The following is a 20,000-nucleotide window of genomic DNA, read 5'->3' on the forward strand; positions in this document are numbered from 1 at the left end:
CCTGGGAGGAGCACAGGCCGGCGTTCCTTTAACGGCACAGCCACTCCACAGTGGAATCGTGTTGTTACTTTTTTTTTTTAGTCCAGTGAAGTGAAATTGGATCATTTTTCACAGCCCACTGGACCGTTAATCACCAACTGGCACCGCTAAATCAACAACATCACAGCAGCGTTGCAAAAAAAAAGAAAAAAAGAAAAAAGAAACAAATAAAATAAATCAAGCGTGAAGGTGCAACATTCCACCTCTGCTTGTCGCCTAAATGGATGGAACAACACAAGGTGCTCGACGCCTTTTAATGTGGGTGCTTACGAAGAGACTTTCAATCCTCCACGTGACATCACTTTGTAATATTGTGAGACAAATTTCATTTTTTTTTTTTTTTCCCCATTACCTACGGTCGGCACGAAGATATCAGACTCAGAGGGCTTCTTCATTGTGCGCTGTTCATTTTATATTCATTTCCCCTTTATGAAATGTTCCCGCACAGCATCAGCAACTCACATAATCACAGCACTGCGTCAGTGGACGGCTCGCATTCGCAACGTGCAACAGCAGCAGCAGCAGCAGCAGCAGCAGCAGCGCCATGCATAGTACACAGTTGGAAATGATATGATTGAAATAATGAAAAGTGTCCCATCTCATAAGTACACTCGTTGGTATTATTATTATTCTTTTTTTCTGATCTCCTTTTGACAGTAAGTTTTGAGTCTTTTTTTTTTTTTTTCTTTTTTTTAAAGAAAAACATTTGTCTACATTCATTCATCTCCTCTCGGTGCTCTTGGAAGCCGTCGCACGCGTTTACCTTGCGGTGGACATTTTCAGCCGGAAAAAAATAATAAAGTCAGAATTTTAATTGAAGGGTTTTTTTTTTTTCAAATTGAGGCCCAGTCGTCAGCAGCAGGCATGCAACGTCCACGTCCTGGTGCAACTCTACAACTCTGCCAGCAGGGGTGTGGGAGAAGTTTAAACGGGAGCAATCATGAAGACGTAGAGACAAAAAAAATGTGTTGTCACCCCCCCCCCCCCCTTTTTTTTTGTGTACTTGTCATTGTGGTCGTTGAGTGACTGTTTGCTCCTCCTCCTCAGACCTTCACAGCTTGGTGTAACTCCCACTTGAGGAAAGCCGGGACACAGATTGAGAACATTGAAGAGGATTTCAGAAATGGCCTTAAACTTATGCTGCTGCTGGAGGTCATATCAGGTGGAACACGCACACGCACACACACACACACACACACACACACACACACACACACACACACTAGTTGCTTATTATTTTCATTATTTAGATGCATTCTTCAAAAACTTGCAAACATCTCCACTAATTCCTTGCCCTCTTTTCTATCTCTGTCAAGTTGTCTGCCTGTCTGTCTGTCTGCCTTCCTGTCTGCCTGTCTGTCTGTCTGTCTGCCTGTCTGTCTGTCTGTCTGTCTGCCTTCCTGCCTGTCTGTCTGTCTGTCTGCCTGTCTGCCTGTCTGTCTGTCTGCCTTCCTGTCTGTCTGTCTGTCTGCCTGTCTGCCTGTCTGCCTGTCAGTCTGTCTGCCTTCCTGTCTGTCTGTCTGTCTGCCTGTCTGCCTGTCTGTCTGTCTGTCTGTCTGTCTGTCTGCCTTCCTGCCTGTCTGCCTGTCTGTCTGTCTGCCTTCCTGTCTGCCTGTCTGTCTGTCTGTCTGCCTGTCTGTCTGTCTGCCTTCCTGTCTGCCTGTCTGTCTGTCTGTCTGCCTGTCTGTCTGTCTGTCTGTCTGTCTGTCTGCCTGTCTGTCTGTCTGCCTTCCTGTCTGTCTGCCTGTCTGCCTGTCTGTCTGCCTGCCTGTCTGTCTGTCTGCCTGTCTGTCTGCCTGTCTGCCTGCCTGTCTGTCTGTCTTAATTTGGGTCAACTGAATGTCTTTTTCTTTCGGTCTTTCAGGAGAGAGGCTGCCCAAACCAGACAAAGGCAAGATGCGTTTCCACAAGATTGCCAACGTGAACAAAGCTCTGGACTTCATCTGCAGCAAGGGGGTCAAACTGGTGTCAATTGGTGCTGAAGGTGAGCCATCGTGACCGTGGATGCTAGGATACCACTTTTTTTTTTTTTTTTTTTACAAAACCAAGTACGAGTAATTGCTTTGTGGTACTCGGCGATGCTGACACTGAGGACTTGATAAGATCACTGCTCATTATAGAATGACGACCATTCTTCTTTTGTTTTCCTCAGACGTTCTGTTATTTGAAATCCTCGGCATGTTTGTTTCTCGAAGCAGTTTCACTGCAGCACAAACACACTTTCATATGCATACATATACAACTGCTATCGGTGTCACAGTGGCTTGTATTTTTTTAGAAGAGCACTCAACCCCGGTATCGGTACCGATACCCGATGCAAGTATCGGTACCGATACCCGATGCAAGTATCGGTACCGATACCCGATGCAAGTATCGGTACTGATACCCGATGCAAGTATCAATACCGATACCCGATGCAAGTATTGGTACCGATACCCGATGCAAGTATCAATACCGATACCCGATGCAAGTATCGGTAATTCATGATGTCACTGTTTGCTGCCATTTAATGTCATTATAATCAGCTTAAATAACAGACAATGGACAGAAATAAAAATGGGCAGCATGCGGATACAGTGCAGCGTCACAGACGTCCTCAACAGGAAGTCAAATGCGTGTTTTTAGTCGAGAATGTTGTTATTTTTCCCTCAACTTGCTGCTTTGTGTGACGGTTCATCTTTCTTTGCTGCAGCTCATCCTGACTGATTTCACGCCCTGTGTTTCCGCCTCTTTGTGTCTGTGTGCGTTGATAGAAATTGTTGACGGCAACGTGAAGATGACTCTCGGTATGATCTGGACCATTATTCTGCGCTTCGCTATCCAGGACATCTCTGTGGAAGGTGTGTTACTCTGCTCCAAACCAAACTCCAGCAGCCTGCTTCTCTAGTAAAATGTGTTTGTTGTTGTATGTTCTATAACGTGCCAGAGGGGGGGGTAGCGGAGCAGCAGCAGATGGATGGAGTGTTTTGGTGAGACACCTCATAGGAGGAAACAATCTATCCTGGGATATCATGGAGGAAACATGTTGCTGGAATGTCAATGGAAAATGAAGTGTCTTTGAAGCCCCACCAGGGTGTTTAGCTCTGAGAACCATCCAGAACCATCCAGAACCACCTTGAACCATCCTGGACCACCAGGGTGTTTAGCTCTGAGAACCATCCAAACCACCTAGAACTATCCTGGACCAACCATCCAGAACCTCCTAGAACCATCCTGGACCACCAGGGTGTTTAGCTCTGAGAACCATCCAGAACCTCCTAGAACCAATCCTGGACCACCAGGGTGTTTAGCTCTGAGAACCATCCAGAACCATCCACAACCTCCTAGAACCAATCCTGGACCACCAGGGTGTTTAGCTCTGAGAACCATCCAGAACCATCCAGAACCACCTTGAACCATCCTGGACCACCAGGGTGTTTAGCTCTGAGAACCATCCAAACCACCTAGAACTATCCTGGACCAACCATCCAGAACCTCCTAGAACCATCCTGGACCACCAGGGTGTTTAGCTCTGAGGACCATCCAGAACCTCCTAGAACCAATCCTGGACCACCAGGGTGTTTAGCTCTGAGGACCATCCAGAACCTCCTAGAACCATCCTGGACCACCAGGGTGTTTAGCTCTGAGGACCATCCAGAACCTCCTAGAACCAATCCTGGACCACCAGGGTGTTTAGCTCTGAGGACCATCCAGAACCTCCTAGAACCATCCTGGACCACCAGGGTGTTTAGCTCTGAGGACCATCCAGAACCTCCTAGGAGCATCCTGGACCACCAGGGTGTTTAGCTCTGAGGACCATCCAGAACCTCCTAGAACCAATCCTGGACCACCAGGGTGTTTAGCTCTGAGAACCATCCAGAACCTCCTAGAACCAATCCTGGACCACCAGGGTGTTTAGCTCTGAGGACCATCCAGAACCTCCTAGGAGCATCCTGGACCACCAGGGTGTTTAGCTCTGAGGACCATCCAGAACCACCCAGTACCATCCTGGACCACCAGGGTGTTTAGCTCTGGAAACACTGGATGGAAGCATGGAGGAAATGCAGCTACTTTATGACTTACATCTCACCATCTCCACCTGCACCAGTGAGATGTGACAAGTCCCGCTCATTGGTTATTAACAGTGAGACACCTGCTGTCTTTCATGTCCAGATTGGCTTCTTTTGCCCGTGCTTGATTCTATGTTTTATATTTCTATATTTTCTGACATTCCTTCAGGCGTTGTCTCCCTCATTAACTGATCTTTGCCGTTTCCAGAGACCTCTGCCAAGGAGGGTCTGCTGCTGTGGTGCCAGAGGAAGACTGCCCCCTACAGGAATGTGAATGTGCAGAACTTCCACATCAGGTGGGCAATAGTGTTGGAATTTCTTTTGACTATATTTTTGTTGTTTGTTTGTTTGGTTTTTTTTGGCCCTTATGTGAAACATTGCATTTCAGCATTTAAGTACCATTGACACTCCTTTGCACTCCTGCCTTCTTTTTCACTCTGGTTCAAATCTGGACTCTGGCTGAACCCCATGTCTCTTCTTCTCCTTCTTCTCCTTCTTCTTCTTCTTCTTCTTGCGGCTCAGTTGGAAGGACGGCCTGGCTCTGTGTGCCCTCATCCACAGACACAGACCCGACCTCATCGACTACTCCAAACTGAGGAAGGTGCCCAGTCGTTCCACACTTCAATATTTCCCTGTGTTTTTGTGTTTTGTACAAAATCATCAACCAGTTAAACATGAAATCAACCAGACCTTATTTTGCACTTTCAATGCAAAACAAAACTTGATTTCGGGGAATTTAGGGTTTCGTGTGTTCCGGATTGTCACTCTCACGTGGGTTAATGACCCAGGATAGATAGATAGATAGATAGTAGATAGATAGATAGATAGATAGATGGTAGACAGATATATATATATATATATATAGATAGATAGATAGATAGATAGATAGATGGATAGATAGATAGATAGATAGATGGATAGATAGATAGATAGATAGATAGATGGATAGATAGATAGATAGATAGGTAGATAGATGGATAGATAGATAGATAGATAGATAGATAGATAGATAGATGGATAGATAGATAGATAGGTAGATAGATAGATGGATAGATAGATAGATAGATAGATAGATGGATAGATAGATAGATGGATAGATAGATAGATAGATAGATAGATGGATAGATAGATAGATAGATGGATAGATAGATAGATGGATAGATAGGTAGATAGATAGATAGATGGATAGATAGATAGATAGATGGATAGATAGATAGATAGATAGATAGGTAGATAGATGGATAGATAGATAGATAGATAGATGGATAGATAGATAGATAGATGGATAGATAGATAGATAGATAGATAGATAGATGGATAGATAGATAGATAGATAGATAGATAGATAGATAGATAGATAGATAGATGGATAGATAGATAGATAGATAGATAGATAGATAGATGGTAGACAGATAGATAGATAGATAGATAGATGTATTTTATTGAAAGTACACTGCTGCAGCACTTAAAAAAAACAATACAAAAATGAGGGATAAGCAGATATTTGGCTGAAAAGAAGCTGTTTTGTATTCAGTGAAGACAAAAGCAAAATGTACACATCTTTTTTTCTCTATTGAGAAAAAAAATAGAAAGGAAGCAAAACAATCCGGGCACTTGTTGTTGTTGTTGTTGTTGCTGTTACTGTTGCTGTCGTTGTCGTTGTCGTTGTCGTTGTCGTTGTCGTTGTCGTTGTCGTTGTCGTCAGCGAGGCCAGTCCGCCCCTCCACACTCACGGTGTCTCCCTGTAGGACGACCCCATCGGTAACCTCAACACCGCCTTCGATGTGGCTGAGAAGTTCCTGGACATCCCTAAGATGCTCGACGCTGAAGGTACAGCGCGATGTCCCTCCACCCGAGCAAACAAGCATCCGTCAACCACCAGCGTCAAGGCTGATGACTGACGGATGGCACAAAGAGGAGAAAAAAAGCTCCCGCTGGAAATCCAGCTTGAAGCAGCTGTGGAAGCCCTGAGGCCACCGACCCTTCAGGGGGTCTGCTTGCAAAGACTGGAGTTGACACATGAAGTGCACTACAGACAAAGACCATGTGCTGACACAACAAGCAAACTGAGGATGTTTTCATTGCATATTGAAGAAAGAGGGGTTGAGAGTTGAAAAGTGCTCCTGGTTTTCTTGCAGATATCGTGAACACACCTAAACCTGATGAGAAAGCCATCATGACCTACGTGTCCTGCTTCTACCACGCCTTCGCCGGAGCCGAGCAGGTCAGACTGCAACTTTAATGTCCCCTGGTTCTGTGAATTTTAGTACCTTCAACAGCTTTATGCGCCAAAGTTGTTGGATGTCCTGGTGTCGCTGGTGATTATTAGCGCGTTTTAGTCCAATCAGAGAAGCCGATGACTGAAAAATAAATAGAAAAGCTACTAGAAAAAAGTCCATGTGTGAAGTGCTGCCTTCTCTCTCTCCCCCCCCATTCTCTCCCTCTCTCTCTCTCTCTCTCTCTCAGGCCGAGACAGCTGCCAATCGTATCTGCAAGGTGCTGGCTGTCAACCAGGAGAACGAGAAGCTGATGGAGGAGTATGAGAAGCTGGCCAGTGAGGTGAGAAACTGCTGCTGCTGCCACCAGTCCTGAATAAATCCTCCCATTATCACATTATCACCCCACCGACACACACTTCCAGCTGTTTCAAAAGCTGGCTGCAAAATAAAATTAAAAAAAAACAAAAAACAACTTCATTTAATCCTTGAAATTCACCTGAAAAAGACGCAATGTCAGTGCAAAAAAAGAGTAAAGAACTTTGAAATTTGTTCGGATTTCTTTTGGAATGTGCCTTGTTATTCCTTGACGGGGGGGAAACTAGCATTAAAAGTGTGACTGCATCATGGTTCTAACACCCCAGTATACTGCTCCAGCCAATTTGAAGAAAGAAAAAAAGGCACTGGGGACAAAGAAAGGACAACATTGAGGAACGATTTGCAATAAAATGCTTGAGAGCCCAGAAGAGTGTAAAACTTTGCTCCTCGGGATTGAAAAATAACACTTAACACACACGACGGGGCCCCCAGTGGTGGATTGTTGAAGTGGCAGCAAGGTGTGAGACACACATGAAATGGTGTTTGTGAACCTGAAGCAGATGACCTCCCTCTGCAGCTGCTGGAGTGGATCCGTCGCACCATCCCCTGGCTGGAGAACCGTGCGGCCGAGCAGACCATGCGCGCCATGCAGCAGAAGCTGGAGGACTTCCGCGACTACCGTCGCATCCACAAGCCGCCCCGCGTGCAGGAGAAGTGCCAGCTGGAGATCAACTTCAACACGCTGCAGACCAAGCTGAGGCTCAGCAACAGGCCTGCCTTCATGCCCTCCGAGGGCAAGATGGTGTCGGTAAGAGGAGCACCGCTGCGACCCGAGCGACTGGCGCTGCTCCGTGGCAAGATCGAGATGTTGCTCTGATATCAGACAGAGGGCCCGACTTCCTACTCTGTCAAAACTTGTGAAAATCCTAAAAAACAAAACAAAACAAACAAAAAAAAAAATTATATCGAAAAAAAAAAAAAAGTCCGGTTGAAGCAAATCAAACAGGAGCGTCCTGTAAGAAGCAACACTTCTGACCGCATCTGGTGTTGTGCCCGCTGCCCTCCAGGACATTGCCAATGCTTGGAAGGGTCTGGAGCAGGTGGAGAAGGGCTACGAGGAGTGGCTGCTGACCGAGATCCGCCGCCTGGAGAGACTTGACCACCTTGCTGAGAAGTTCAGGCAGAAGTGCGGCCTGCACGAGTCCTGGACGGCAGGTGGGGATCTGCAGCAGGGCTGCAAACACCTTCTGTGCCAAAGCATAAACTGTACATACACACTAGCAGACAAAAGTGTGGACGCACCTTCTCATGCAGTTTTTTTTTATTTATCTTTACAACTTTCTCCACTGCAGAGAGATACTGAAGATATCAAATATACATATATATATATATATATATATATATATATATATATATATATATATATATATATATATACATATATATATATATATATATATATATATACATATATATATATGTCATTATGCAGCAAAGAAAAACACCTCCAATAACTCTAAATATGCTTTTTATGAAGAATTTCAATATAAAACGTGTTTTGAGTTATTTTACATTTTTGTTTCCTCCATTATTCCATCTGTGTTCATACGTACTCACGACGCCTTCAGTGAGAAACTGCAGTGTCAACAGCAATGAGAATGAAAGACAAGACATTCAATTCATAGGCTGTGTCTCTCTCTCTACGTGTATACATAGGGAGAGAGAGAGAGAGAGCGAGAGAGAGAGATTATACTATATTATACTGTATTATGTTGTATTGTATAGTATTGCACAACACTCCAAACACCCTTATCTGTATATTTGCCACTTTTTCATCTTTTTTCCTTTTTTTTTTGTTACACTTTCTTTCTTCCTTGTATGAACGATCGCAACAGGTTCTGCCACACCAACACTTCACTGCCATGTAACGTGACAATTAAAAAAAAAAAAAAATCTTTGAATCGTTCATCATAATTTCAGTTGTAAAGTCAAGATGAAACAAAGGATCACGTGATTTTTTTTTTTTGCCGTATTGATTTCAAATGTGTGCAAAGAGCAGGTGGTGGTGGTGGAGCTTAAGTCGTCGGTGTGTTTCAGGCAAGGAAGAGCTGCTCTCCCAGAAGGACTACGAGTCGGCCTCGCTGATGGAGATCAGGGCCCTGATGAGGAAGCACGAGGCCTTTGAGAGCGACCTGGCTGCTCACCAGGACCGAGTGGAGCAGATCGCCGCCATCGCACAGGAACTGAAGTAAGCTCCCAGGCCTTGGAGATACAAGGGCCAGATCACGTTGGTGTTTGATCGTGCCGTTGGATAATCCGCGGGCTTTTCACTGAGCTTAGGTAGGAGGAGATCAGAAAAGCTTCTGCTGGATTGTGCACCTCCAAAAAGATAAGAACAGACAAAGCCGCTGACTGTGTTATTCCAATGGGAAAGTGAAAGGAAAAGTCGAGTGGAACGTGAAGAAGCGAGGGCTTTCAGGTCTCATCGGCTGTGATGTGGACCTGATGAAGAACCAAAGTTGCGACAGCAGTCGCAGTAAAATCACTTGTCAGGGATGAAAAGATGAAAGGATGAATGTGAAAGAGCGGAAACCTCTGATCTTACAATTCCCTCATTGCTTTTTTTCCCATTATTTCTAACGGCCTCTCGCTCTCGGACCGTCTCTTTGATGCCACATGCAGCATGATATGAGAAATGAATGAAAATCAATGCATGCTATTCATCATTTATAACTCATTATTTCAAAAGCAGATGATTAAATACTCACAGACAGTATGTTCTCTGGCGACCCCTCAAGAAAGAAAGAAAAGCAGGCTGGAATACCAATGTAGGAGTGAGATGACTTTGAATGGCTCCTTGGTGCAACCTTTTAAATCCTTCAAATACTCCGCAGCGGCCTGAACCTTGATGAAATACAGATAAAGGCGATTGCAAGAGATTCCCTTAACAAAGTTTGAATAATCCACCACCAGCATTCTGTGAGTTTAAACTCTGCTCCAATCAACTGCACCTTGTCGCCGAGTAGTATGAAACCAGCGGGACGATAACGAACCAAACTATTGAACTATTGAGTTATTAAGCAGTTGACCATGTGGGTGCAGCTGCTGCTCCAATGCTCCACCTTATTTCCATTCTAAACTGCAGATGATTGGCCAACTAAAGCTTCATCTTCTCCTTCAGCCGTCGTGGGTTGGTGGTGGTGGCAACTGGACCTCCAGGTGGAGTTCAGTCTGAGAGGCTCTCAGGGCTTCTTATCCAATCACAGGACGCCTACGTGTGAAGCTAGCCGCTAACAGCTAGCTGGTCTCGCCTTCGCAGGCTCCACATCTGATTGGCTGTCGCTACTGACGGTGGTGCGTTCACTGACGGCCAACAGGAGGCTGCAGTGTTGATTCTGAAGGACTCGGGCAGATTTGATGGAACCTGGCAACACAAGCTAGCTGGAATATGATTGGATAACAACTCTACTGTCATATACGACAATGGAAGCAGCGCCTCCTAGTGGATATTATATGACGTGAAAAGAACAGACTCCGGAGAATAACTTTATTATCGTATACATGGGAAAATGTGCTTTTCTAAGTATGGTTAGGCCAGCAGAGAAGACCTTGCTGGCCCTGACGGCGCCCCCTACTGTGTGTTCCTTAGAGGTAATGTGTGACAAAATCTGAAATGGAACCTTCTTTTCCGTCCCAGTGAGCTCGACTACCATGATGCTGCGACAGTCAATGCTCGCTGCCAGGGCATCTGTGACCAGTGGGACAACCTGGGGACCCTCACCCAGAAGAGGAGGGATGCACTCGAGGTACCCAAGTGCATGACACACAGAAAACAAAAATGTTGTGCGTTCTGATCATTTTTTTTTCGGAGAACACTGACACGGGTTTGTCGTTTCTATCAGCGTGTTGAGAAGCTGTGGGAGACTATTGACCAGCTGTACCTCGAGTTTGCCAAGAGGGCGGCGCCCTTCAACAACTGGATGGATGGAGCTGTAGAGGACCTGCAGGACATGTTCATTGTCCACAGCATTGAGGAGATCCAGGTACCCGAGTGCCCCAACAACCCTGTGCATTATTTACCATTAGTTTTCAAACGTTAGTCTGTGGATGAAGACATCAGCAATAATTCATTATTAATGCAGTTACACACGGAATTCATCTGAATAAACTTCAGAATACAGAATATCCCATCGACTGAACCGTGGTAACATGGTGGTGTCTAGAACAGAAAGAGATGCTGCAGGTCCAATGTGCACATTTTTCTCTTGGCGTCTGTTGCGGTAATGAATGCAAATCTAAACTTCCTGCTTGCAGAAGCTTCGGCTCGCCCCCTACTGAATAATATTGCAAATAGCTACTTCAAAAAGGAGGAGGGAAGCTTGAAACTACTTAATTAAATTCTGTTTTTAATTAAAAATTCTCTTTAAAAAAAATCAGGTTTCAGCTCGAGGGCCACCACACGAGTTCATTTTGCATAGCAATTTATTCAGTTTACGTTCAATGCGAAACACGGTGCACTACTTAAATCAACATTTTGGACTTGAGCATAAACAAACAATGAGGAGGATCATGAGTGATTTCTGCTGCTAGGGCACTTCCTGTGGTCCGGTCTGGTTCTGAAACCCGTCTGTGCTCCCTCCCTCCAGAGTCTGATCACTGCTCACGACCAGTTCAAGGCCACTCTGCCCGAGGCTGACAAGGAGCGCATGGCCTCACTGGGCATCCACAACGAGATCCTGAAGATCGCTCAGACCTACGGAATCAAGCTGTCTGGAGTCAACCCCTACACCAACCTCTCCCCCCAGGACATCAGCAACAAGTGGGAAACTGTGAGTCAAAGAGAAGACATACCAAAGACAACTGGTCTTTAATCATACTGTACATGGACATTTGTAGAGCTGAGTGGAAGTGATGTGCCGGAAACAGCAAGGCGGGGCCATTTGGGCAACACTGGATGTTGGAAGCATCCGTGAATCACAAACTGTGAGACGTTAGTGTAAAAGTGCAATGCAATCAGGAATTGACAGTAGTTGAATTTGCTTAAGGGTTAAGTGTGTGACATTTGGAGATTTAGAGGCAGAAACAGCGACATCAAGTGACTGATTTTAGATTGCAGCGTCTTTCACTGTCCCTCTCCCCCTCCTGAGCTTGCCAGTGAGCTACATCGGCCTGCGCACCCAATCTTGGACACCTCGTCCACCTTCTCTCTTCTTCGTTGCTTTATTTGAAGACGCAAAATGTTCACCCTAATTACGAGTCGCGCTGTCAGGCAGCTGGATTGTCCACACCAGGCTTCCTTAGAAACGTGGTGGTGCAAGATGGCAGCTAACTGGTGGCAGGACCCTTATTGATCTATGGAGATTCTTGTGTTTATGAGAACTGTTCTAAGGACAGGAAAACCAAAGTACTTTTATTGTACTGTGAGTATGCGCTTTTATCGATTTGACAGCGGACCTTTAAAGTGTTCTAAATGAAGTCCACATCTAAATGAAGCGATCAGCACCGAGGTGTGACCCGGATGATACAAAGAAGGAGCTTGTTTTTGAATCCACGGATCTCATTTGTCTGTCTTTCACGCAGGTGAAGCACCTTGTTCCACTCAGAGACCAAATGCTTCAGGAGGAGGTGGCGAGGCAGCAGGCCAACGAGAGGCTGAGACGCCAGTTTGCTGCACAGGCCAATATCATCGGGCCCTGGATTCAAACCAAGATGGAGGTACGGAGCCACGCAGTGGGGAAGAGAACCCAGCCGTTGCTAAAAACTGTTGCCTGGGAAACAGAGGTTAAAACCAACCTGTTGCCACAGCCGCTGTGCTGTGAGCAGAGGTGGGAAGTCACAAAGTACAAATTCTTTGTTACCGTGCTTTAGATTTTCCAGGTATCTGTTCTTTACTCGAGTATTTATTTTTCTGATGGCTTTTTACCTTTACTCAAATATTTGTACTTTCTACTCTTTACAGGAGTAAAAAAGTAAACAAACAAACAAAAAAACCTTGTTAAGTTTGTGTTTAAAAGTGTTTCAAATTCTGTTAAAAGTCGTTCACTTATTAATATGTAGAAAATAGCATTAGTTGTGGTTATTAAAACTGTAAACATCCAAAGATGATATAATCACAAGTCAGAACATTAACAGAAAATTAGGCATTAGTCTTGAGAGTAGTGAAGCTGTTAAAACTTATCCAGACACTCGTGTAGGACCTCTGACCTCTGACCTCTGGTCAGCTCAGTCCAGATTATTCCGTCAAAACCTTTTTCATTTTTGCAAAATTAATATTGTTTCATAAATGGGGGGAAAAAAAATATTCTTACATTTTCTTCTTTCTTCTTTCATCCGTACTTTTACTTCTGTACACAATGTGAATACTTTTGCCACCTCTTGTCTTGCGAGTGAGCAGCCCTGTTGTTTTTTTTTCCCCCGGCTCTCGTCCGCCCTGCAGGAGATCAGCCACGTGTCGGTGGACATCGCCGGCTCCCTGGAGGAGCAGATGAACAGCCTGAAGCAGTACGAGCAGAACATCATCAACTACAAGTCCAACATCGACAAGCTGGAGGGAGACCACCAGCTCATCCAGGAGTCCCTCATCTTCGACAACAAGCACACCAACTACACCATGGAGGTAGGGTGGACTGGACTGGCCGCCGCCCCCCTGAGGCTTCGCCCTCTCACCACTCAACCCCGCCTCCTCCCTCTCTGCTTCTAACGCAGCACATCCGCGTGGGCTGGGAGCAGCTGCTCACAACCATCGCCAGGACCATCAACGAGGTGGAGAACCAGATCCTGACCCGCGACGCCAAGGGCATCAGCCAGGAGCAGCTCAACGAGTTCAGGGCCTCCTTCAACCACTTCGACAGGGTGAGGCTGTCTGTGCACAAAGATATGCATGAACATATGAATATACAGTACTACCCGAAAAATTAGAATATCAAGTAAAAGTTGTTTTATTTTGGCAATTTAACATCAAAGATGAAAGCAACACATTCTATTGAGCCATTCCACGCAAATTGACATCTCAAGCAGTTCCTTGTTGTAACGTTTGCTGATGAAGATTTTCAGCTCATTAAAACCACAAAACTCACAAACTCAGAAAATGAGAATACTGTGAAAAGCTTCAGTTTTGTAGCTTCAAAGAGTCCAAAGAATCCAAAACACCTGCAAAAGGCTCCTGAGCCTTTAACAAGTCTGTGTTGGGTTGTTGGCTCACAAGAGTTCACACATGGGCAAATGCAACAACCTTCTCAGGAGATTCTCATGTTCTGGGTAGGACTGTAAATATGACGGAATATTCAACATTTTAACATTGCCACGTTCTACCAACGTCCAGATGTCCCTCCACTCTCTCTCTACTCTCACTCTAAACCAGTGCTTCTCAACTGGTAGAGTCTCAGGACCCACATCCCATGTCATGTCGAGGGAATAACTGATTGAAATGATTGAATTGAATTATGCGTCCTGCAAAATAAATGCCCAACGTTTTCTCTATAAATATATATTATAAAAATCCCATAATAAAGGGGAAACTGCCCACAAAGCCTCAACCCAATCATAACAGCTGCAATAAACCACTCTTGGGTTTCATACAAACAGAAAATGGCATGCTTAGCCCTCTGTTTACAGCCTCCTGCAATACAAGATGGCACAATGTTTTAGCTGTCCGCTAAAACTGAGACTTCTGGCTCGGCTTGCTGTCAACAGCCTGCGAGGGGTTTCAGTGCTCGTTGTGACATCACAAAGGGCTGATTTTCAGAACCCGTGTATTTTAGCACGCGCTTTCTGAAAAGAGGCGAAAGTAAAGGAAAAAAAAAACCTTCTGATAACAGGTGATGATGAGGTGTCTGTGAATTGGGTCCGTGGACCGCTAACGTCTTCACAGTTCAGCATCAGCACCAGTCAACTCCTCCTTCTTTTCCATTTCCCTAAAATGAAAAATGGAAACAATTGTACTTTTCCTGCAGAAGAGAAACGGCATGATGGACCCTGACGACTTCCGTGCCTGCTTGATCTCCATGGGCTACGACCTGGTCAGTGCAACAAGAGCGTCCCGCGTATACAGACATAAATAATTGCCACAAATGGTCGCTGCAATGTCTTTGAGATCACCCCGTCTAATGTTCTAAAAATCTTTTAAAAACTGTGCGCCTGCTTGCATGTTGAGGAATTTGAGGTTATGATAAGATGTGACGTGATCATTGAGACGGTGTTACTTTGCACACTGCTCCACATCAACCAACACGTGTGATGGCTGCTTGGACAGGGCGAGGTGGAGTTTGCTCGCATCATGACCCTGGTGGACCCCAACAACACGGGCGTGGTCACCTTCCAAGCCTTCATCGACTTCATGACCCGCGAGACGGCTGAGACCGACACCGCCGAGCAGGTCATGGCCTCCTTCAAGATCCTGGCGTCGGACAAGGTGACTCACACGAAAACCTTTTTGCTGTAAGACGTCGGGTGGCGTAGGGTCCTGGAGGTTGCTCCTGGTCTCCGGACCCCTTCTTGAGGGTCTCGGTCTCGGACTCGGACTCTGAGGCATTTTGACTGGGTCTGGTCTCGGTCTCGGAGTGGGCGGACTGGGGATTTGTGATCCAGACCAGTGGAGACTCAGCCAACACTGTAATAACACGATAATAACAGAAAAGAATCCAGCTGCTGCTGTTTTACACTCTGTTGGTGACACCCAGAGAGACACCTTGACCCCTTATTCCTAGTTCATTGATTTTTTATTTTATTTTATGGAGCAAAGTTGAAGCAAAAGAGATGTTGCTGCTGGAATTTAGAAGCAAACTGGAGTCACTTTTCTTGTTTTGTCGTTATTTTCCCTTGCTATCTAAAGCCTTGGTGTGCTCTCCATCTCGCTGCTCTCCAGTCTTGAGAAGGTCTTGGTCTGGGTTGGTGCCGTCCGGACCACAACACTAACGTGGTCTTTTCCTTTTTTCCCCGTGTTTTTTTCTCCTTTTTTTCTCCTCCTGCTGTCCTGCAGTCCTACATCACGGTGGAGGAGCTGCGCAGGGAGCTGCCGCCCGAGCAGGCCGAGTACTGCATCAGCCGCATGACCAGGTACATCGCAACCGACGTCCCCACCGGCGCCCTGGATTACATCTCCTTCTCCAGCGCCCTCTACGGAGAGAGCGACTTATAAACTATCCCCCCACCTCCCCCGGCCGCTGCTAAGCCCCTCCCACTGTCCTTCTACATGCTTTGTTCCTCTGATCATTCCCCTCCCTCCCCCCCCCCCCCCCCCCCACTCCCCCCTGCCCTCCACAATGCTCAGAGAGGGTGAGCGTAGAAGGCTTTGCTCAAATCTCAGGTTGGAACTTGGTCAGCTTGTTTCCTCATTAGTGCTTTTTAAATAAAGCAAACAAAAACAAACAAACAAACAAACAAAAAAAAGCAGGCATTGCACAGAAGTTATGTAAAGCAGCGTACAAATTACCATATTACCATAATACCATGCCTGTCTGTGTTTGGAGGAGACACAGCGTTAATGAGGGTCAAAGTCAAACAGAATCAGGTTATTTTGAGCAAAGCATCCTGCTCCCCCCCGCCCCCAACCTTTCTGCCCCCCCCGCCCCCCTCTCTCTCTCTCCCCACTCCCTCCCTCCCCCCCTTCACTCAGATGACGCTTTTATGTAGAGGGGTCATTAAAAACGACGTGATATTTAAAACAAAATGCTGGTTGGCTTGGTTGGTTGTGTATTTGTGAAGATGTGTGCTGTGTTCAGAGAGTGGACACGCGAGTCCCTCACTCCTTAAGGTGCAATGCAATCTGATATTCAGCCTGCAGGGGGCGAAGGCCCCCAAGAACCGTGTAAACCCGAGGCCCTTAGCTTATGATGAACTCGGGATGAGAAAAAAATTAAAGAAAAAAAGCAACAAAACTACGAAGCGGTGGATCTCAGAGATGGCAGGCAGGCAGGCAGGCATGCAGGGAGAGCGATGCACTGTGGGTAAAAATGGGCGAGACCTCAGGAGTGACTGAAAGAAGGAAGGCAGAGTGGAAGAGTTTAGGCCGGAGAGACGCAGCCCACGCCGCTCGGCTGGAGGAGGGAGGCGGCTGTGGTGCAGCGATACGCGGGCTTCAGGAAGTTCACTTGGGATAATTTGGAATTTCCGTTGCACGGGACCGTGTTGGCAACGGGAGGGGGGAGGGAGGAGCGGGGAGGTGGGAGAGGGGGCGGGGCAGACACGGTGGTGGCCAGTGTGCAAAATACCTGTCAATATTCCGGTTGGTCCCGAATATTGACAAATATTGGCAACAACAACATAAAAAAAAATGTGAATAATATTTTAAAAATTCATCTATGAGAGATTTTAGTGCCCATTAGTGACATTAAATATATCATTTTTTAAAAGCTTTTGGAAAATATATGAGACCCCCTGAAAGTTTGCTTTGAGGCTTTCAGGGGGTCTCATGGGTTCATTGTGGGGGCGCACGGGGGGTCCAACCCCCTCGGACCCCCATGTATTTCACACACTGGCTGGGGCTCCACTGACAGCAGTGCAAGATAAACTCCTCCTCCCCTGTGCATGATATTTTTGTGTTCCATCTGTGCTGCGTTCTCCCTCCCTCCCTCCATCCCTCCATCCCTCCCTCCCTCCATCCATCCAGTCTGTCCACCACCGATGCCACAAAAAAGCCACTTTCACAGCGACGTGATCAAATACCACAACTTGAAATAATGATAATAATAATAATAATGAAAATAAAAAGTGAAAATACTATAACCAACGCTGTGTGTGTGTGTTTTTTTTTTAATACAATGTTTGTTTTATGCAGAAACACAAGGAGAAAGGGAATCTTTCTATACTGCCGCTCGCTCCATCAGCGTCTTTGTGCGTGACCTCAACACGATGAAGGTCGATGGAAAAACAAAATTCTACCAGTTATTATCTTCTCAACCCAGGGTCAAAGGTCAGGTCAGGTCATTGCTAGGGTCTCATGGTCTCAGAGGTGAGAAGGAAAGGTCAGGCCTCTCTCCTGGGCGTAGCAGGACCAGCGCTGCTCATCGCCTGGGTGGGTTAAATACCGGCAGCCCATCCGCAGCTCAAACTCCCTGAGGTCGCACCACAGCTGGAAGTCCTGGAGAGAGACAGAGAGAGAGAGAGAGAGGGACAGAAGAAGGTTCGGTCCAGACCTTTCCTGCACAGGCTGGGACGTTCCTTTGAGCCCGGGTGTAGTACAGCTCACCTGCAGCCAGGGGTGTCCTAGAGTTCTGCCCACTGTGAACCTCCGCCTGACCGACACCTGCAGCAGGTTGTTGATGAGGCTGATGGCTGTGGAAACACAAGGACCAGGCGCCAGAGAGTTAGTCCGCATGAGTGGTCCTCTGGAGGCACCTAGTGGTCATGATTTGGCAAGAGTGGGAAGCAAGCGGCTGCTGAACCTTTTGAAACGCTGCAGTAATGTTTAACTGAAACAAATGGCTCGTGAAAGAATGACACTGGAGGCCTTCCTTCCTTCATTGGATGGAATTTTCTTTTCAGATTGATACGATTGAATTTGAATTTGATGAATTTAATAGTCACTTTCTAAGTTACTACCCCACTTAGATAGAAAGATAGATAGATAGATAGATAGATAGATAGATAGATAGATGGATAGATAGATGGATAGATAGATGTGAAAATTCCAAAGAAATATTATACCTGAAAAGTTGCAACCACATCAGCGTCTTTGAAGCCCCACCGGGGTGTTTAGCTCTTTATTGAAATGACTCTGACAACACTGGAAATATTGATGAGCCACAGCTATTTTATGACTTACTTGCTATTAGTATCATTTCTTGAAGTATAGAGAGCCGGATTAAAAAGCTTTAATGGGCCGCATATGGCCCCCGGGCCGTAGTTTGCCCGTGCCTGGGTTCAACCTAGTTTGAATTGTGTCTCCCTGTCTGGCTGTAGCTACTTCGTCAAACATTTGAACGGTGTTTTTACCTCCATCAGAGCCTCGTCTGCCCACTAGTGCAGGAGAAGACGTCTCCCCATCTCCACCAGTGAGATGGAACAAGTCCTGCTTATTCATTACTAACAGTGAAACAGTGAAACCCCAGGCCGTAGTTCGCCCATGCCTGACTTGGCGACTGTACGTTGTGTATTAAGCTGTTTTGGTGAGACTGAAATCTCATATCAGGCTGTGTTTGAACACATCAAGCGAGAGCAGCAGTGTTTGGGAGAGCTGGTGCTGGTTCCTACCCTCCAATGAGATGGAGGCCCAGGGTTGCCGTGGATACATGAAGGTTGCGTTGGTGATCTGCTGTCCGATGTCCTCGTCTTCGTTAAAGGGGAAAGTGCCGCTCAGACTCACGTACATGATGACGCCCACAGACCACATGTCCAGCGAGCGGTTGTAACCGTTGCTGCTGATCACCTCTGGGGCCAAGTAGGCGGGAGTGCCCACCACCGAGCGGCGGAAGGACTTCTCGCCGATGATGCGGGCAAAGCCGAAGTCGCAGAGCTTCACCTGCGGACGGACAGACGGCGGCTTTGTTGCTGCAACTGGTTGGAGTGTGCATTGAACAGGACTGTTTTGAAAACGCCACCTGGGGGAAAGGGTCAGCGGAGGCCAGGAGCACATTCTCAGGTTTCAGGTCGCAGTGAGCGATGTGTTTGCGGTGGAGATACCGCAGAGCCTCCAGGATCTGAAACCACATCAATACAATAGAATTGCTTGGTTAGGACCAGTGTGCACAGTGGCGCAGTGGTTAGCGCCCTCGTCTCACAGCAAGCAGGTTGTGAGTTTGATTCCTGGGGGCCTTATTATGTGTGGCGTTATAATTATATAATAACTAAAATTGAAAAAACAATTTTGTTATGTGAAATAGACAAAAACTAAAATTACAAGACAAAAACGATAACTAACTTAAACTGTTTTGTGTGTTTAAGAAAAACAAACTTAAATTGAAGTCATATTTCCCTTCGTTTTCGTCTCTTTCAAATGAATATTTGCTCAGGAAATTTTTAGTTTTAGTTTTACGCAGCAGCACCTAAATGCACCTCGCGTTCTGTGGCGTCACCGCTCTTTCACGGCAGTAGGTTAACGAACGAGTCACTGCGGCGGGAAAGTCCGATATGCGACTTTTTCGAATACGACGAGGAGAGTGATAAAAGCCCATGTGTCGTTGTGGAAAGAGACGACATATGCGGCCTGCTTCTAAAAGGGGAATAACCTGACAAACCTCCAATTAAGAAGCTAGCACAAAGCGGCTAATCTTGAGTACCTAAACAAGCTAGCAAGCCTCTGTCGCCGCCCCCCCTCCCCGTGCCGCAGAAGCAACATCTCGGCTCGGTAGCACGGGGAAGGAGACAACTGGAATGGACTACTTTCACCGACGACCAAGCTGCTGGTCAGTAAATACACAGGAACACCACAAGTGGGAAGATG

At 46.2% G+C, this 20,000-nt stretch overlaps 2 protein-coding genes and 2 long non-coding RNA genes across 4 annotated transcripts in view; 2 read left to right on the forward strand and 2 right to left on the reverse strand.

The window, feature by feature from the left end:
• The window catches only part of actn3b (actinin alpha 3b), a 30,498-nt gene extending 14,626 nt beyond the window's left edge, over positions 1 to 15,872 (forward strand). Inside the window, exons 2-21 of the mRNA XM_076027893.1 lie at positions 1,087 to 1,201; positions 1,904 to 2,023; positions 2,793 to 2,879; positions 4,297 to 4,384; positions 4,611 to 4,689; positions 5,837 to 5,918; positions 6,227 to 6,312; positions 6,555 to 6,647; positions 7,200 to 7,430; positions 7,690 to 7,837; positions 8,720 to 8,870; positions 10,320 to 10,428; positions 10,525 to 10,665; positions 11,269 to 11,451; positions 12,203 to 12,337; positions 13,059 to 13,238; positions 13,328 to 13,474; positions 14,575 to 14,640; positions 14,874 to 15,032; positions 15,600 to 15,872. Of these exons, the coding sequence (XP_075884008.1) occupies positions 1,087 to 1,201; positions 1,904 to 2,023; positions 2,793 to 2,879; positions 4,297 to 4,384; positions 4,611 to 4,689; positions 5,837 to 5,918; positions 6,227 to 6,312; positions 6,555 to 6,647; positions 7,200 to 7,430; positions 7,690 to 7,837; positions 8,720 to 8,870; positions 10,320 to 10,428; positions 10,525 to 10,665; positions 11,269 to 11,451; positions 12,203 to 12,337; positions 13,059 to 13,238; positions 13,328 to 13,474; positions 14,575 to 14,640; positions 14,874 to 15,032; positions 15,600 to 15,758 (2,559 nt within the window). The 3' untranslated portion in view covers positions 15,759 to 15,872. The remainder of the gene's footprint in view (positions 1 to 1,086; positions 1,202 to 1,903; positions 2,024 to 2,792; positions 2,880 to 4,296; positions 4,385 to 4,610; positions 4,690 to 5,836; positions 5,919 to 6,226; positions 6,313 to 6,554; positions 6,648 to 7,199; positions 7,431 to 7,689; positions 7,838 to 8,719; positions 8,871 to 10,319; positions 10,429 to 10,524; positions 10,666 to 11,268; positions 11,452 to 12,202; positions 12,338 to 13,058; positions 13,239 to 13,327; positions 13,475 to 14,574; positions 14,641 to 14,873; positions 15,033 to 15,599) is intronic.
• Positions 15,873 to 15,934: 62 nt separating this feature from the next.
• On the reverse strand, positions 15,935 to 17,201 carry LOC142889267 (uncharacterized). The gene is made up of 2 exons (XR_012926823.1): positions 17,076 to 17,201; positions 15,935 to 17,007 (listed from the first exon to the last, which is right to left on the reverse strand). It is a non-coding gene; the product is annotated as an uncharacterized LOC142889267 (long non-coding RNA).
• A 152-nt stretch (positions 17,202 to 17,353) lies between these two features.
• Positions 17,354 to 20,000, reverse strand: part of prkd4 (protein kinase D4) — a 21,537-nt gene continuing 18,890 nt past the window's right edge. Inside the window, exons 16-19 of the mRNA XM_076027894.1 lie at positions 19,159 to 19,257; positions 18,812 to 19,079; positions 17,808 to 17,893; positions 17,354 to 17,699 (exon numbers count right to left, since the gene is read on the reverse strand). Coding sequence (XP_075884009.1) covers positions 17,565 to 17,699; positions 17,808 to 17,893; positions 18,812 to 19,079; positions 19,159 to 19,257 — 588 coding nt within the window. The 3' untranslated portion in view covers positions 17,354 to 17,564. The remainder of the gene's footprint in view (positions 17,700 to 17,807; positions 17,894 to 18,811; positions 19,080 to 19,158; positions 19,258 to 20,000) is intronic.
• Positions 19,747 to 20,000, forward strand: part of LOC142889268 (uncharacterized) — a 6,500-nt gene continuing 6,246 nt past the window's right edge. Inside the window, exon 1 of the long non-coding RNA XR_012926824.1 lies at positions 19,747 to 19,966. This is a non-coding gene — a long non-coding RNA (uncharacterized LOC142889268). The remainder of the gene's footprint in view (positions 19,967 to 20,000) is intronic.

Source organism: Nelusetta ayraudi, unplaced genomic scaffold, assembly GCF_046127955.1.
Source record: "Nelusetta ayraudi isolate G7.1 ecotype Tasmania unplaced genomic scaffold, CSIRO-AGI_Nayr_v1 ptg000022l, whole genome shotgun sequence".
NCBI classification, from domain to species: Eukaryota; Metazoa; Chordata; class Actinopteri; order Tetraodontiformes; family Monacanthidae; genus Nelusetta; species Nelusetta ayraudi.